Source organism: Megascapheus bottae, chromosome 2, assembly GCF_031878675.1.
Source record: "Megascapheus bottae isolate mThoBot1 chromosome 2, mThoBot2.hap1, whole genome shotgun sequence".
Taxonomy (NCBI): Eukaryota; Metazoa; Chordata; class Mammalia; order Rodentia; family Geomyidae; genus Megascapheus; species Megascapheus bottae.
This window is the reverse complement of record NC_143510.1, coordinates 62,264,964-62,279,752: the sequence shown is the minus strand read 5'-3', so window position 1 is coordinate 62,279,752 and position 14,789 is coordinate 62,264,964. Positions and strand designations below refer to the sequence as shown.

Sequence of the window (14,789 nt, the reverse complement as noted above, 5' to 3'; positions counted from 1 at the left end):
TCAATAAAACTCTTAGCAGAAAAACTTCACTATGCATAAGATTGACCTAGCCTGTGCTCAACTCCAAGGACTTCTAAGTTCCTTTTGATGTTGAAACCAGAAAGTTTCTTCTAGCAAACAAATGTGGCTGATATCAGGACCCAATGAGAAATACTACTATAAACTTGATTCATGGTAAAAAATAAATTGAGCTCCATGCAATTTATTCATGTTGAGCGATGGGCTCCATAGATGAATCGATTTTCCCTCCTCCTTTCCTTTTCTCCTCCATATTTTCCTACTCTTCTTCTTCCACTTCAATATCTTCATATAAAATATGCTATCAAAGAATCCAGAAATATGTGCCCATTGCAAGAATTATAGATCTTCTAATTTCAGAAGGATTTGGAATTTATTAGGATTATTTCAAAGTTCAGTCTTCTCTACTTCCTGCCAAAATGTTATCAACGGCTCCCAGTCCTGTGTCAGCTTTTCCATTCCCAGAACTGGGTGGACTCCTGGAACCGAGCACCTGTGCTGACAACTCACATTGCAAATGATGGATTTTCTGTTGAAAATGTCTGTGCCTGAACACCCAGACCCAGGCCTGCACAAAAGACAATTTAGGAGATGCAATTTGGAAGAACCATATTATTGCTTGCAAAGTATCAGAAAAGACAGAAATGATAGGCAAAACTATACATATGATCTAAAACATGGTTTTTTAGACCATAAGATGACTATACTATACAAATTGATAATTATAAAATGATCAAAATTGCAAACAGCATAAATAAACTCCCTTTAGGTTTAACTGTTTACCTTAAGCCATGATAGTTTCCTACAGAGGAAACAATCAAAGAAGGAGAGCAGAAGAAATCTGGCATATGATCGAGTCACATTCTGTCACTTCTACCACATTGTCATGAGTTAGAAGCTATAGAAGTGAGTCACAAGTGAGTCTATAATTTCTGTGAGTGAGTCTACACTTTCTGTCCATATCTAAGTAAGAGTGACCTAGACTCCATTGTTAGTCTGAGGGAATATCAAAGAATGTTGAACTGCTTTATCTTTTCCTAAAATTATTTGGGGTTCTTACCATCTTTCATAGTACTTTTACTTAAAGCCAATTTTATAATGTACATTGATTGTGCCAGGATATCTTGCATTTTTAATTATCTCTATCTAATTCCTACTTGACGTATTCGATGAAACTGAATATAAGTATTACTTATGATTGTCGCCATCTTAGGGAATTTAAAAAGAGCAAATCTATTTAATATACTCTTTCTTACTTTCTTCCTTAGATCCCCTCAGCAGAGTGTGTTTGAGACCAAAAAACTCAACTGACTCACTGAGCACCTACATTAATGCAAATTATATTAGAGTAAGTACATAGATACGAATTTCTTTCTACTAAGCATGTTGACATGTCAGAATAAAGTTTAACTTACTTACTAGCGAGTATTCTGTGTGTTTGCAGTAGTAGTATCAGTACTGGTGGTAGGCCCTTTTCAGTACACCCTCTGTGAATCTCTTGACTATGGCCTCCTTACAGCCATCTGGTGAGAAACGAACAGTACCACCTTCTCTAGAGAACACCTCACTGGACTTGATAGAAAGATGTTCACAAGCACGGTGTACTAGAACCCACGAAGTTGCTGAAATCTGTGTTGTTTTGGAACTAGCATGATTATTTTTACTCTGAAGACCTCTCCCTAAGCTTTTACTGTGAACCTCAAACTTAAAACCCCACTATTTTTGTCTCTTGACTCCAACTAGGGCTACAGCGGCAAGGAGAAAGCATTCATTGCCACTCAGGGCCCTATGATCAACACCGTGAATGACTTTTGGCAGATGGTTTGGCAAGAAGACAGCCCTGTGATTGTTATGATCACAAAACTCAAAGAAAAAAATGAGGTATGATCTCTAGGCAAGTTCTTTACTGTTCTAGAATAGATTTTTTTGGTGTACATAAAATCACCATGTGTTTATAAAAGATTCATTGAAGATGGAAATGTTATTGTGTTTTTGAGTGTTTGTTTTTTGTTTTTGTTTTTTGTACCAGTTAGTACATCTTCTCTGTTTTTCTTTCTGGATGTTCTATGCTGGGAATTGAGCCCGGGTCCTCAGAGATATGAGGGAGGTACTCTGACCACTAAGTCAGGTGTCCTCTAGGAACATCAAAGCCAAACATGTTATGTTATACATCTTCTATGTGTTATCTCCTACTTACTTTTTTCCTGCAGCCAGTCAGAATCTAAAACTTATGCAAGAAATATTTGGACTAACAATTATTAGTCTTTAAATTGAAAGACAACTAAATTACTCTCTGCATAGGCTTTCTAAAGATATAAAGGTAATACTTTAGAGAGAACTTTGATTTTCTACAGATCAAATTGATAGTGAGAAACACAACTGAAAGGGAATTCACTATAGTTTTCACACTACCAGGAAAATGCTGTTTACTGAAAACACGCCAACTTTCAATTGTGCTAGGCTTCATTGTTTAAAATAGACAAAAATCATTTCCTCAAGAAATATGAAGTTATCTTGAGAAGTTCCCACGCTACAAACATATTTTAGGTCCCTTTCTGCTTTCTAATAAGTAAATAAGTGAATAATTACCACCTTTTACTTAATAAATCCTAGCATTCCCAGCCACTTTTTATAAAGTGAAAATAAACACAAACTTGAAGAAATTGACCTGAAAATATTATGATAAGAGATTTAGTTGCTGGAAATTTTAAGTACCTTCTTCTACATAGATCTCAGGAAGAACCAGTTGCTGATGGATCATGCTTGTCATCTTAGCTACCCAGGAGGCTACAATCTGAAGATTATAGTTCAGTCAGAACCAACCCAGATAGTCCATAAAACTCTGATCTCCAATCCAGAAAGCCAGAAGTAGAGTGCCAGCCTTGAGCACTAAGGGAGAGTGCCAAAGCATACAATGTTCCAATTTACCATATTTTGTTGTTGTTGTTTGTTGTTGTTGTTTTTGGCTCAGACGTGGGGCTTGAACTCTGGGCCTGGGTGCTGTCCCTGAGCTCTTAACTCATGTCTAGCACTCTGCCACTTGAGCCACAGTGCCACTTCTGATTTCCTGGTGGTTAATTGGCGATAAGAATGTCATGGACTTCTGTGCCCAGGCTGACTTTGAACTTTGATCCTCAGATCTCAGTCCTCCTGAATAGCTAGGATTACAGGCATGGGCCACCAGCTCCCAGTTTCTTTTAACACAAGTTATTACATCACTAGAGAAGACGTAATACCTAAAACCTAGCAAGTGGAATGGAATCCACCTAAAAATGGCAAGCAGGGTTTTTACACCTCTAAGGAGTTAGTCATCAGACACCTCTGGGTGTTTTGTGTTACACATGTATTCTCCTCTGGGAAAGAAAGGAAGTAGATGTAAATGTTGACTGTATTTTAGTCAGACCATGGAAGATGCTTCTAGCCACATCTGTTTAATGACTAAATGCCCTAAGCCCAGATGTACATAAATTCAGCCCATTCTTTGCCTCACTCTAGAAAGTATGTTTTAGTACTTCTACATTACAAATAAGACAACTGAAGCTCAGAGATCCAGCCATTTCATTTAAGTCCTTTTTCATTAAGGTTTAACTCCCAAGACCATGCACAAAGAAGCAGGATGCTGAAAGGCAAGCAAACAACTCACTATGAGCTTAGAACAATCAAATACTGAATTTATCTTTCATAAAGTACAGCAATTTACCTGATGATTTAGCCCAACATAATGATTCCCCCTAAGACGTACCCAGCCATCACTTGCTCTATGTTTACATGTTTCATGTCAATTAAGCTACACACATATGCTCAGTGCTATCAAACACATTTTTCCTATTGCTTCATCTATTCCACCATTGGAAACAACTCAATCTCAAAACAACATATAAAGGCATCATATTTTTTGGAATAATAAAAACATTTATTGTCCCTTAATTAATAGTTGGATACCAAATGACCTATGTGTGTGTGAATGTGTGTGTGTGTGTGTGTGTGTGTGTGTGTGTGTGTGTGTGAATGCATGTGTGTACTTGATCTGGAGATTCAACTCAGGGCCTTGGTCCCATCCTTAGCTTTTACACTCAAGGCTGGAACTCTTAACACTTGAGGCAGTGTTGGGGCCTGCTCTCCATCTCTGAGGCCTGTTCATCATTCCAGCTCAGCAGCCATTAAAGGGCTTTGGCCAGGCATTCCTCGCATACCTCTCTTGAGGTATTCGCATTCCTCGCATACCTCTCTTGAGGTATTTCTGTGTATGTGACTCAACTGAACCCCCCACAGCGCAGGTCCTCAGCCTGCATGCTTTCCTGCACCGGTCCCGCCCAGTACCTAAAGGTTTGCCCTTAGTGATAGCACTATTTCTATTGGCTACTCTCCCCTTCTCCATGCCCTCTTTCCCCAACAGTATATAACTACTTTCCCAAAGCAATAGAAGAGAGATCTGCTGTGCTTTTTCATGGCTGACACAGCTCCTGGCTCAGTGTTTGTTTTCGCCCCGGTAATTGGGGGAGGGCTCCAGGGGACTTCAGGCTGGCCCTGGTGTCCCTCTCATACTCATGCTCTGCTCCAGAGCAGCAACAACCAACAAGCCAGCTCTGCTTCCAACTTCCTGCTGGTTAGCTGGGGGTTAAGAGTCTTATAAACTTTCCTGGGTGGGCTGGTTTAAACCTTCAGATCTCAGCTTCCTGAGTAGCTAGGATTATAGAGGCACGAGTCACTTGATGCTCAGCCTACTTATTTTGCTGTTTGGTGCAGGTACTGGGGTTGAACTAAGAGCTTTTAAAGGAATCATATTTTAACATTTCCTTCCATCTTCCCTTTCCTTCCCTATGGGAACAAGCTACAGAAAAATATTTATTTTTATGACCTCATTTTTTTTTAAGTGAACAGATGCCCAGAAAATAGTACTGCAAAGCTACTGCATATGAAGGCATTCAAGATAGCACATAGTATGCCTGACTTGAACTGCCTGGTTTTTAGAGCACACACAGTGTTAGTAGGAAGTGAAGGGCATTTATACTGGAAAGGTGACCTTGAAAAGAAGAGAACTATGCTTTAAAATATATACATATATAGGTATTAATGATAGCCAGCAGAGAGCCACTAATTTTTTGATATAGAGTGACACAATGTAATTTGTATATCAGGAAATTGTACTGTATTTATCAGTTAATGTGCAAGATAGAGGGGTTTGGATTTGAGAAAGCAAGGGGAAATGCTATCACTGTTGCATTGATAGCAAAGTTCAGATAAGAAAGCAAGTACTGAACTAAGGCTATGGCAGAGTGTTTTGACAAATGGAACAGATTTAGAAGATATGCCATAGTACTTGGTTCTGACTGAATGAGAAAAAGAGAAAGGAGGGTTTCTCCTTTTGGAGTTTGAGTGGATTGTGATGTCATGACCCTGGTTTGGGGACCAGGGTGGGGGCGGTTATAGGAAGATCTAGTAGAGAAGAAAATGCCTTTTGCTTTTGAGTATGAAGTTTAAGAAGTTCCAGAGACTTTTGGATGGTGACTTCTATTAAGTGATTAAAGAATCTAAGGCAAGCTGGGTGCAGTGGCTCACGGCTGTAATCCTAGCTACTCAGAAGGCTGAGATCTGAAGATCATGGTTCAAAGCCAGCCCAGGCACAAAAGTCCGTTACACTCTTATCTCCAATTAACTACCAAAAAAAACCCCAAAAGTGGCGCTGTGGCTCAAGTAGTACAGTGATAGCCTTGAGCTGAAGAGCTCAAGGGACAGTGCATAGGCCCAGAGTTCAAGCCCCACAACCAAAAAGAAAAATCAAAGAATCTAGGACATAAGAAGTGCAGAGGGAAGAGTCAGTGAGGAGGCAGGCAATAAAGGGAGACATGGAAAGGCACAGGTTTGACATAAAGGAAATAAATTGTGATTTGCACTTTATTGTGTATTCTGCTCCTAATATTCTGAGCCTCCTCTGGGTGATCAAAGCAGTATTTAAAACAACAGCCACAATTTTATTATATAGATATGCTACACATGTATAATCATTTCCTTAATAGTAGTTATTTAGATTGTTAACAATTTTTAGCCATATCTCTTATTATTTCATTATGATATATTCATAAATGTAAACTTATTGGCCCAAAACATATGAACTCTTGAAATAACATTTTCCAAGGTGTTTTTCAGCTATATATTCATCTCAACCATATCATCATCTGCAATAGCTAAAGTTCTCTAGCTAATTTGCATGGAATTCTTCTTTATTAAAAAACAAAAACCAAAGAACAAACAGAAAACATCCAGGGCTGGGAATGTGGCTCAATGGTAGAATGCTTGCCTGGCATGCATGAATTCCTGAGTTCGATTCTTCAGTATCACATAACAGAAAAAACCAGAAGTGGCTTTGTGACTCAAGTGGTAGAGTGCTAGCCTTGCGCAAAAGAAGCTCAGCAACAGTAGCCAGGCCCTGCCCCAGGACTGGAAAACACACACACACACACACACACACACACACACACACACACAAATTCCCAGTGCTGTGTATATTTGTATGCATTCATTCACTAATTTAACAATGACCAATTTTCTACTGTCCAGCAGTAGTGAAAACACATGGATCCATCTTTATGAACAAAGCTAACAAAAATACACTTTACAAACTAATGAGAGGAGACACAACAAACAAGATACAAAATAAATAGGCATCATGCATAGCTGTATATAGTAATATTGGTATGTGTATAACATGTATGTTTTATATCTATATGGCTATGAAATGCAGTATGTTAATCTAAATGGCACTTACTATTGGGAAACAAAGCATGGTTAGTGTGACAGGTTTGAGAGGTGCATTAGAGAGATGAGTTTGCAATATCACTCAGGCATTGGCTGTGGGCATCTGTGATCAAAGCATGCAAGGGAATTAGTCAAGTATTGTAACAATGTGTCATATGGCAGAAAAAACAGCTAATAAAATTCTCCTGAATCTCTCTCCTGTTATGCTTTAGGAAAGAGACAAAGAATACTATGTGACTGAAATCAAATGTGCAAGTGAGTAAGCAGTAGGAGATGAAGTCAAAGATTTTTAACTATTGCTTGGAAATAACTTGCCCAACCAACTGGCACAGTGCACACAGCTAACTTCATGTTAGATGAATTGGATGAGAGTATTTTCCTACCTCAAATTTCCCTTCTGTAAAACAGAAATATGGCTTATTCTTTGCAAAGATACTGGAAGGTATTCAGTGATGTTTTAATAAGGGTAACATGTTCTACAGCAGAAAGCACTATACTAGTATTATTATTATTAGCCTAACAGGAATATTTTTAAATTTATAAGCAGCAAACTAAAAGAATCTTATGAGAGCAATGGAAGATAATTATTTCCTTAAGTCAATTACAATTCCTATAGATGTCATTGCTTAATTAAACACATTCCAAGACTTTTTTATAATATATACTAAGTGTGTGTCATGTTTGCCTTAGATTTTATGAAATCTGACATGCACTCAAATGGGAAATAGATATTCAATAACAAATAATGTATGTTTTAAAAGGAAGTAGTTCTTTTTTGAAATAAGAAATATATTTGCTGATGGATGTGCCAATTATCCCAACACTGATCAATACACATGTACACATGTATGAAAGTGTCACACTATACCCATAAATATACAATATATATAATATAATATATAATTACTATGTGTCAATTAAGAATCAAATATGGGGCCAGGAGTTTGGCTTAGTGATAGAGTATTTGCCTACCATGCATGAAGACCCAGGTTTGATTCCTCAGTACCACATACGTAGAAAAAGCCAGAAGTGGTGCTGTGATTCAAGTGGTAGAGGTCTAGCCTTGAGAAAGCCCAAGGACAGTGCTTAGGCCCTGAGTCCAAGTTCCAAGACAGACAAAAATGAATCAAATATGTGCACTGGGTTCTCATGCCAGTAATCTTGATACTTGGAGGCAGAGATTATTAGGATCAAGGTTCAAGAATAGCTGAGGTAGACAAAGAACTGAACCTTGGGGTTGTCTGTTATCCTATCAGAAAGCCTAACATAGGTGAATCTCACCAAGGTATAGACCTGTCTCAAAAATAATGAGTAAAAGTTAGATCTGAGGTTATGATTCCATAGTAAGAGTACCTGTTTAGACAGTACAAGGTCCTAAGTTTAAATCCCTTTAGCCCACAGAGCAAAATCTTTGATTTTAAGTGTAGAGAATTTAAAAACAAGATAACCTTTTTAAAGTGAGTGTTGTAAAGCCAGCCACCAGTAGCTCATGTCTATAATCCTAGCTATATGGGAGGCTGAGATCTGAGGATTGTGGTTTGAGGCCAGTCTGGCCAAGAAAGTTGATGAGACTCTTATTTCCAACAAACTACTCAGAAAAAATTGGAAATGGGGCTGTGGCTCAAGTGGTAGATCACTAGCCTTGAGCAAAAGAAGTTCAAGGACAGAGCCCAGGCCCAGAGTTCATGCACCAAGACTGTTTCAAGCAACTACACTTAGCTGTGTCTTCTTCTGAAACATAAGATCCTAACTTGGTAGAAGTAACAGGAACTAGCCAAAGAAAGGAAAATCATAAAAATATGTTTACATTGCTCTGTATTGCATTGTACTTTTGCTATAAATCATGGGTTATGAAAAATTGCTCATGGTCAACAATCTTCCCATTCAAGTATGATAACTTTGCACAAGATACACAACACTTTGTCAAAAAAAAACCCTCTTTCTTCCATATTATTTATTCCTCTGTTCTATTGATTCAATAGAAAAACAAATAATTTTACTGAAAGGATACATCCAGTTCTTAGAACAATAGTGATGAATTAAGGTTATATTCTACATAGATAACTCTTTCAAATTACCAAGAATTCCATTTTTTCCTCCTCTTTTGTATCACTGTTAGTAACACAATACAGAATCCTTTAAAAAAAAAAAAGTTCAGGAATGAACTTGACCCAATGACACTTGCACCTCTCCCCAGTCTTAGTTTAAAAGCTTCTTATTTTTATTGGGCCTCTTATTCTACTTCTACAAGGTAGGAAGTGTATTCTGTATATAAAAATAAGTCATGGTTTCTCAGAAAGGAGAAGGGATGCTAATTAAGGGTTGTTTGAATGAACAAGTCTCACTGCCTTGTCTACTGGGAACTAGTTGCCAATTGCTTTTTTGGGTAGGGACAGGGAGAATGTTCAAGAAAGTGAGGGAGTCAAGGAAACTGCAGTAGCAGATCTATTGGTCACAAAGGGGCAGATGTTTGTCCAAATGTTGCTGAGAGACAGGGGTGCAGGTGACAAGCCCTGCCTGGCTCCCGAGAGCCACCATCCCAAAGGGAAGCCTGGACAAGAAGGCATGTGCCCCTCTCTCTTCTCCGACTTCATCCAGGAGACAGAGTGCTCAGATAGGTGAGTGCTCAGGAAATGAATGGTGCTCGACCAACGAGAGCCAGGCAAAATGGGTCGTATGACTACTTTTAAACAAAGGAGAAGCTTCTTAGAGAGTTGGCAACTCACAGAAATGGAGGGAAGTAAGCTAGTCTGCTGTTTTCTTTTCCTCAGTCTGGTTTTGTTTTGTTTTGTTTGCCAGTCCTGGGCTTTTCTCAAGGCTAGAGCTCTACCACTTGAGCCTCAGCACCACTTCTGGCTTTTTTCTATGTATGTGGTAACAAGGAATTGAACCCAGGTCTTTCTGCATGCTAGTCAGCACTTTACCATTAGGCCAAACTCCCTGCCTCCGTCTGTTTTCTTTTTTAATCATTACTATCTTTAAGTAGTTGTACAGAGAGGTTTCAATTCATCATGTCAGTTTATGGGTACTATGCATCGTGATCCAAGCCACCCTTTCATAATTCTATTTAAGATATGTATGTATGTGAATATATATTTCATATATACATATATATATTTCATATATATATGTGAAAATGGAACTGGGGGTAAATAGCATCAAAATATTCACATGTAAATATGTGAATGTGGGGGAGGGGGGAATTGTAATACTCTGTTTTTGAAATGTTTCTTTGCTTTAGGTTTAACATTAAGTCAGTCTTAATACTAAGCCAACAGTCTGATCTGCCTGTGTAAAGAAAGCTAAAAGGATCCACTTTATTTGAAGAAGGGTCAGAATGTGGAGGATATTTTTATTATAATGTGGGGGTATATTTTATTATAACAGATTAAGGAAACTGCGTGCTGGGAATATATGAATTTCCTTCATGACTGTAGCATGTAGAATAGTTGCTATTTAATTAATCAAGAGAATGATAAATATTGGTATTTGATTTTTAATGAAGAAAGATAAAAAGCTATTTCAGTGAAAATAAATCAACATTAACAACATCCATTAATCACTGCTATGTTCTTTTTTTTCCTGCCCCACCCCCCACCACCAGAAATGTGTGCTCTACTGGCCAGAAAAGAGGGGGATTTATGGAAAGGTAGAGGTGCTGGTTATCAGTGTTAATGAATGTGATAGCTACACAGTGAGAAACCTTGTCTTAAAGGTAAGATTACATGCATAGCTCTTGCTATCATCCAAGTAGATGAAGTAGATTTCACTTCTAATTTGAAAAGATGCATACCAAAATATAATCAAAATATGCTAAGATTAAAGAGGAAACTCCAGTGGTTCCTTTGTGTATTCCCTTTTGTCAGCTATTGTTATGTGGGATAATGAAATTAATGTAAAGAGAACATTAAGGAAGTTTCTGTGGGATTTTCTAAGTTGTAATAATAGAGCATGTTAGATTTAATGTGTGTGTGGGGGGGGTACTGGGCTTGGTACTGGGGCTCGAACTGGTGACCTGGAAACTGACTCTTAGTTTTGGGGATTTTGGGGATTTTTTTTTGTTTTTTGCTCCAGGCTAGAGCTCTACCACTTGAGCCTCAGCTCCACTTCCAGCTTTTTAGGCATATAATTGGAAATATGAGTCTCATAGGCTTTCCTGCCTGGGCTGGCTTCAAACCACCATCCTCAGACTTCAGTCTCCTGAGTAGAGAGGATTACAGGTGTGAGCCACAAGTACCCAGCAAGGCTCATGCAGAGGCTTTACTAGGAGGTTGTTTTTAAATGTCATTTTGGTCTAAGCAGCTTTAAGGCCTGCAAAGTTTGAAGGATAAAATGTGCAGGGGTAGTTGGGTGTGGAAAACAATGGGAGCCTGAAATGTTGATGTATCTTCCAAATCCTGGCATTCCAGTCATTTATAGGGACTTTCCCCGGACCTCTTACGGCATAGAAAAACTAACTTATTTAGCTCATAGGCAACAGATGCTGAGGAATGTTGCCATGGTATTTTTTAGGCCTGTAAAAAATAATCTTCCCAAGGATTTCAATCTTATCTCTGTGCAGGGATAAAATCATCACAAAGAGGCAGAGTGGAGGCAGAGTTGCTGGGTTTTATTTAAAGTGTAGTATAAGAAAGCATCTATGTGCCAGGCACAGAGGTTCACGCATGTATTTCTAGTTACTCAGGAAGCTGAGATCTGAGGATCCCGGTTCAAAGTCAGCTCGGGCACTAAAGGACCTGAGACTCCTATCTCCAGTTAACCTCTAGAAAATGGGAAGTGGGGCTTGGCTCAAGGGCAGTGTGGTAGCTTTGAACTAAAGAGCTGAAGGACAGTGCCCAGGCGCAGAGTTCAAGCCCCATGACCCACAAAAAAGAAAGAAGGAAAGCAAGCACCTACTCAAACCTATTTTGTTTTGTTTGTTGTCTGTATTAGGGATTGAACCCAGGCAAGGACTTGCACATGAGTAGACAAATGCTCTACTTCTGAAGTGCATTCCCAGCCCTTTTGTTCTATGGTACAGTCTCAAGCTGGCCTTATATTCTCAATCCTTCTGCCTCTGCCTCCTGGGTCCTGAGATTACAGAAGTTTATAGATTACAGGCGCATACTCTGCTCCAAAAACTGTTTTCCAACACATGCATGATCCACACCACGCCCCCTCCTGGTGCTGTCTTGACATGATGTTCATGAGCCTTCCAGATGTTTGCAGTCCAGGAATCCCTACTGTGATTCTAAACACACATATATTATCTATATGAACCAGGCAGATAGAGATCTAGAGGTAAATCTGTCAAACTTTAAGATCAGGTTTTCTCAAGGTGAAGGAATGTTTAACAAGGAAAAGAATCTGGATGTTTCCACATCAAAGTAAGTCACCAATAAGATAGGAGGGGAAGTGTTCAATGTTGTGCTTTCGACACGTTTCTTTCCCCGAGTGAATAAGGCATGTGGTGGCCTTTGCTATTTTCAGCAAGGAAGTCACACCCAGCATGTGAAGCATTACTGGTACACCTCTTGGCCAGATCACAAGACTCCAGACAGCGCTCAGCCCCTCCTACAGCTAATGCTGGATGTGGAGGAAGACAGACTGGCTTCTCAGGGCCGAGGGCCCGTGGTGGTTCACTGCAGGTAAGACACCAACCGATCTTTCTAATTAGATAACTGTCCAATCTCCATACAGCCACAGAACAGATGGAAACAAGGTTCTGATTCCCAGATAGAACTTACTAGTTCAATTAAATATTATTTGTTAAAAATGTATTCAAATATTTATTTAAAATTGGGTTCCTGATGCTCAGATACAACGTAACATGTGCAATTAAATATTTATTAAATTGGTTAATTTCCTGATACTTAAATCTTATTCAAGATGATGTTGACAGGTGTGCATTTTCACTAAATAATGACACAGTGAACAAAATATTAGTTCTTGAGAAATGGCTCCATGAACAGATCTTAATGAAGTCATCTAACTTGCAAGATGTTTCGATTCATTCTTGTCTCTTTAGTCTCACATTCACTAGGAGTTACAGGTCTGAGTTTTCAAAATTACTGATAAGTTTTTTGTTATTGTTTTAAAATGGAACCTAGATTCTATCATAGTGTGACAGGATCACACCATGTAGCCTCAGCAGGTCTCGAACTCCCAAGCATCCCAGCCCCACAAGTGCTGGGATTGTAAGTATGAACTGTACCTTGATACCATTTATTATTGTGTTAAATCTGGAGAACCCATCAACTATTCTTAGAGTTATCTCATGTAAGGAAGAGGAAGACAAAATGACCAAGTGGGAAGTAGACAGTGATTGTTTATTAAAAGTAAAGTAAAGCACTATTCCTAGAAGGGGGTCATGGAAACCAAGCCATCAGCAACATCAATCATCCACGGTGACCTCGCAGCCTCAGGTCTAGTTAAAGTTCACCTCCTATGACTGGTTAAGTGAGTATTTTAAAGTTATTTACATGACTAATCATTTATTCTCATACTTTTTCAAAATAATTTACATTGCTTTGTTTAACCTTATAAGTCCCTTTTAGAGAGCTTTAGATATTATGTGTAACAAATGAGGTATTATTTTGGTCTCCTTTTTGAGACTATGTAGATTACAATGTTATTACATGTCTATTTATCCAAAGGTCTCGTTATATGGCCTCCAACATTATAATTTATTCTAAACTTAGCTCGTAGCCAAATGTGGAGAAAAACATACGTGGCTATAGTTTAAGACTGGAACTTTCCTCCACCCCAAATCATAAAGTGCTCAGAATATCTAAACTGAAGTAGGCACTTCCCCTGTAAAACCAGGTCCTCTTTCTGATTACTATTTCTAAGAACAGGGCCTTCTTTTTTCCAGTCACTTAGTGTCCAGAGTTGACAGTTATCTTTGGCTCTTCTTTCAACTTCAGCCTCAGTATCTAATCAGTCACTAGACTGGCTTTCCTTCAAAGCTTCTCCCATAATCACCACTTCCTGCCAACCACCCCAGTTCAGGCCCTTATGACCTCATCCATGTAGTTCAGCTGTACTTGACTAATTGAACACATGTATCCTTCTTCCCCAGGCCATGGTGGCCTAGGATTGTAGGCCAAAAACTAATTACTCATCACTTTGAATCCATGGGTTCAAAACTTGTCAATGACTTCACATTGCCTATGTAAGAGTTCTTAACTGTGAGTCTATAGATAAACTAGAGATCAACAGACTCCTTAAAATTACTTACATATAAAATTACTTGCATATAAAACTTACTTGTGTGAATTCACCCTGGCCCCCCAGGGAGCAAAAATTCAGTTTCCTTCTGATAATAAAAAAATAATATTTGAGCCAGGCACCAGTGGCTCATGCCTATAATCCTAGCTACTCCGAAGGCTCTGATCTGAGAACCATGGTTCAAAGCCAGCCTGGGCACTGAAGTCCTTGAGACTCTTATCTCCAATTAATCGCCAGAAAACTAGAAGTGGCACTGTGGCTCAAGCACCATAGAGCACTAGCCTTCAGCTGAAGAGCTCAGGTATAGCACCCAGGCCCAGAGTTCAAGTCCCATGACAAAAATAAATAAATACAATATAATACAATGATATTTATCAAAATAAACTCCAGAAAATGGAAACAAGGGTTCATTTTTTTGTTTTGCTGTTGTTTTCCTTTCATTCTGTCTTATTTATCTGTCCTTGGGAGGGTAAGGAGGAACCACAGAAAACGAGGGATCAAAGGCGATAAATGCAATAGTGGTGCTCACTAGAAACTATGTTGAAACTAACTTGAAGATGGGGACGGGGTTGGAGGGAAACTGGGAGAGGTTAAGAAAGGGAGATATTCAAAAAAGTAATGTACTCATTACCTGATTTATGTTACAATAACACCTCATATATTACCTTTATAATAGCAATTTAAAATTTTTAAGAAAAAGCCAGAGAAATTCCAATTTCCATCAAGTTCAAAAAAAAAAAAGAGAGAGAGGGGGGTAAAGGACAGAGTAGAAAGTTTTTAGCCCTCCATGTAAGAGTTCAAATTAC

At 38.7% G+C, this 14,789-nt stretch overlaps 1 protein-coding gene across 4 annotated transcripts in view; it reads left to right on the top strand.

The window, feature by feature from the left end:
* Ptprr (protein tyrosine phosphatase receptor type R) overlaps positions 1-14,789 on the top strand; it is a 198,503-nt gene that overhangs the window by 166,005 nt on the left and 17,709 nt on the right. For all 4 annotated transcript variants that reach the window (XR_016534601.1, XM_090328250.1, XM_090328251.1 and 1 more), the window contains 4 exons: positions 1,287-1,366; positions 1,762-1,899; positions 10,379-10,489; positions 12,244-12,401. Coding sequence is in view for 3 of the 4 variants with exons in the window: in XM_090328250.1 (XP_090184376.1) it covers positions 1,287-1,366; positions 1,762-1,899; positions 10,379-10,489; positions 12,244-12,401 (487 nt within the window). In the remaining variant the exon portion in view is untranslated. The remainder of the gene's footprint in view (positions 1-1,286; positions 1,367-1,761; positions 1,900-10,378; positions 10,490-12,243; positions 12,402-14,789) is intronic.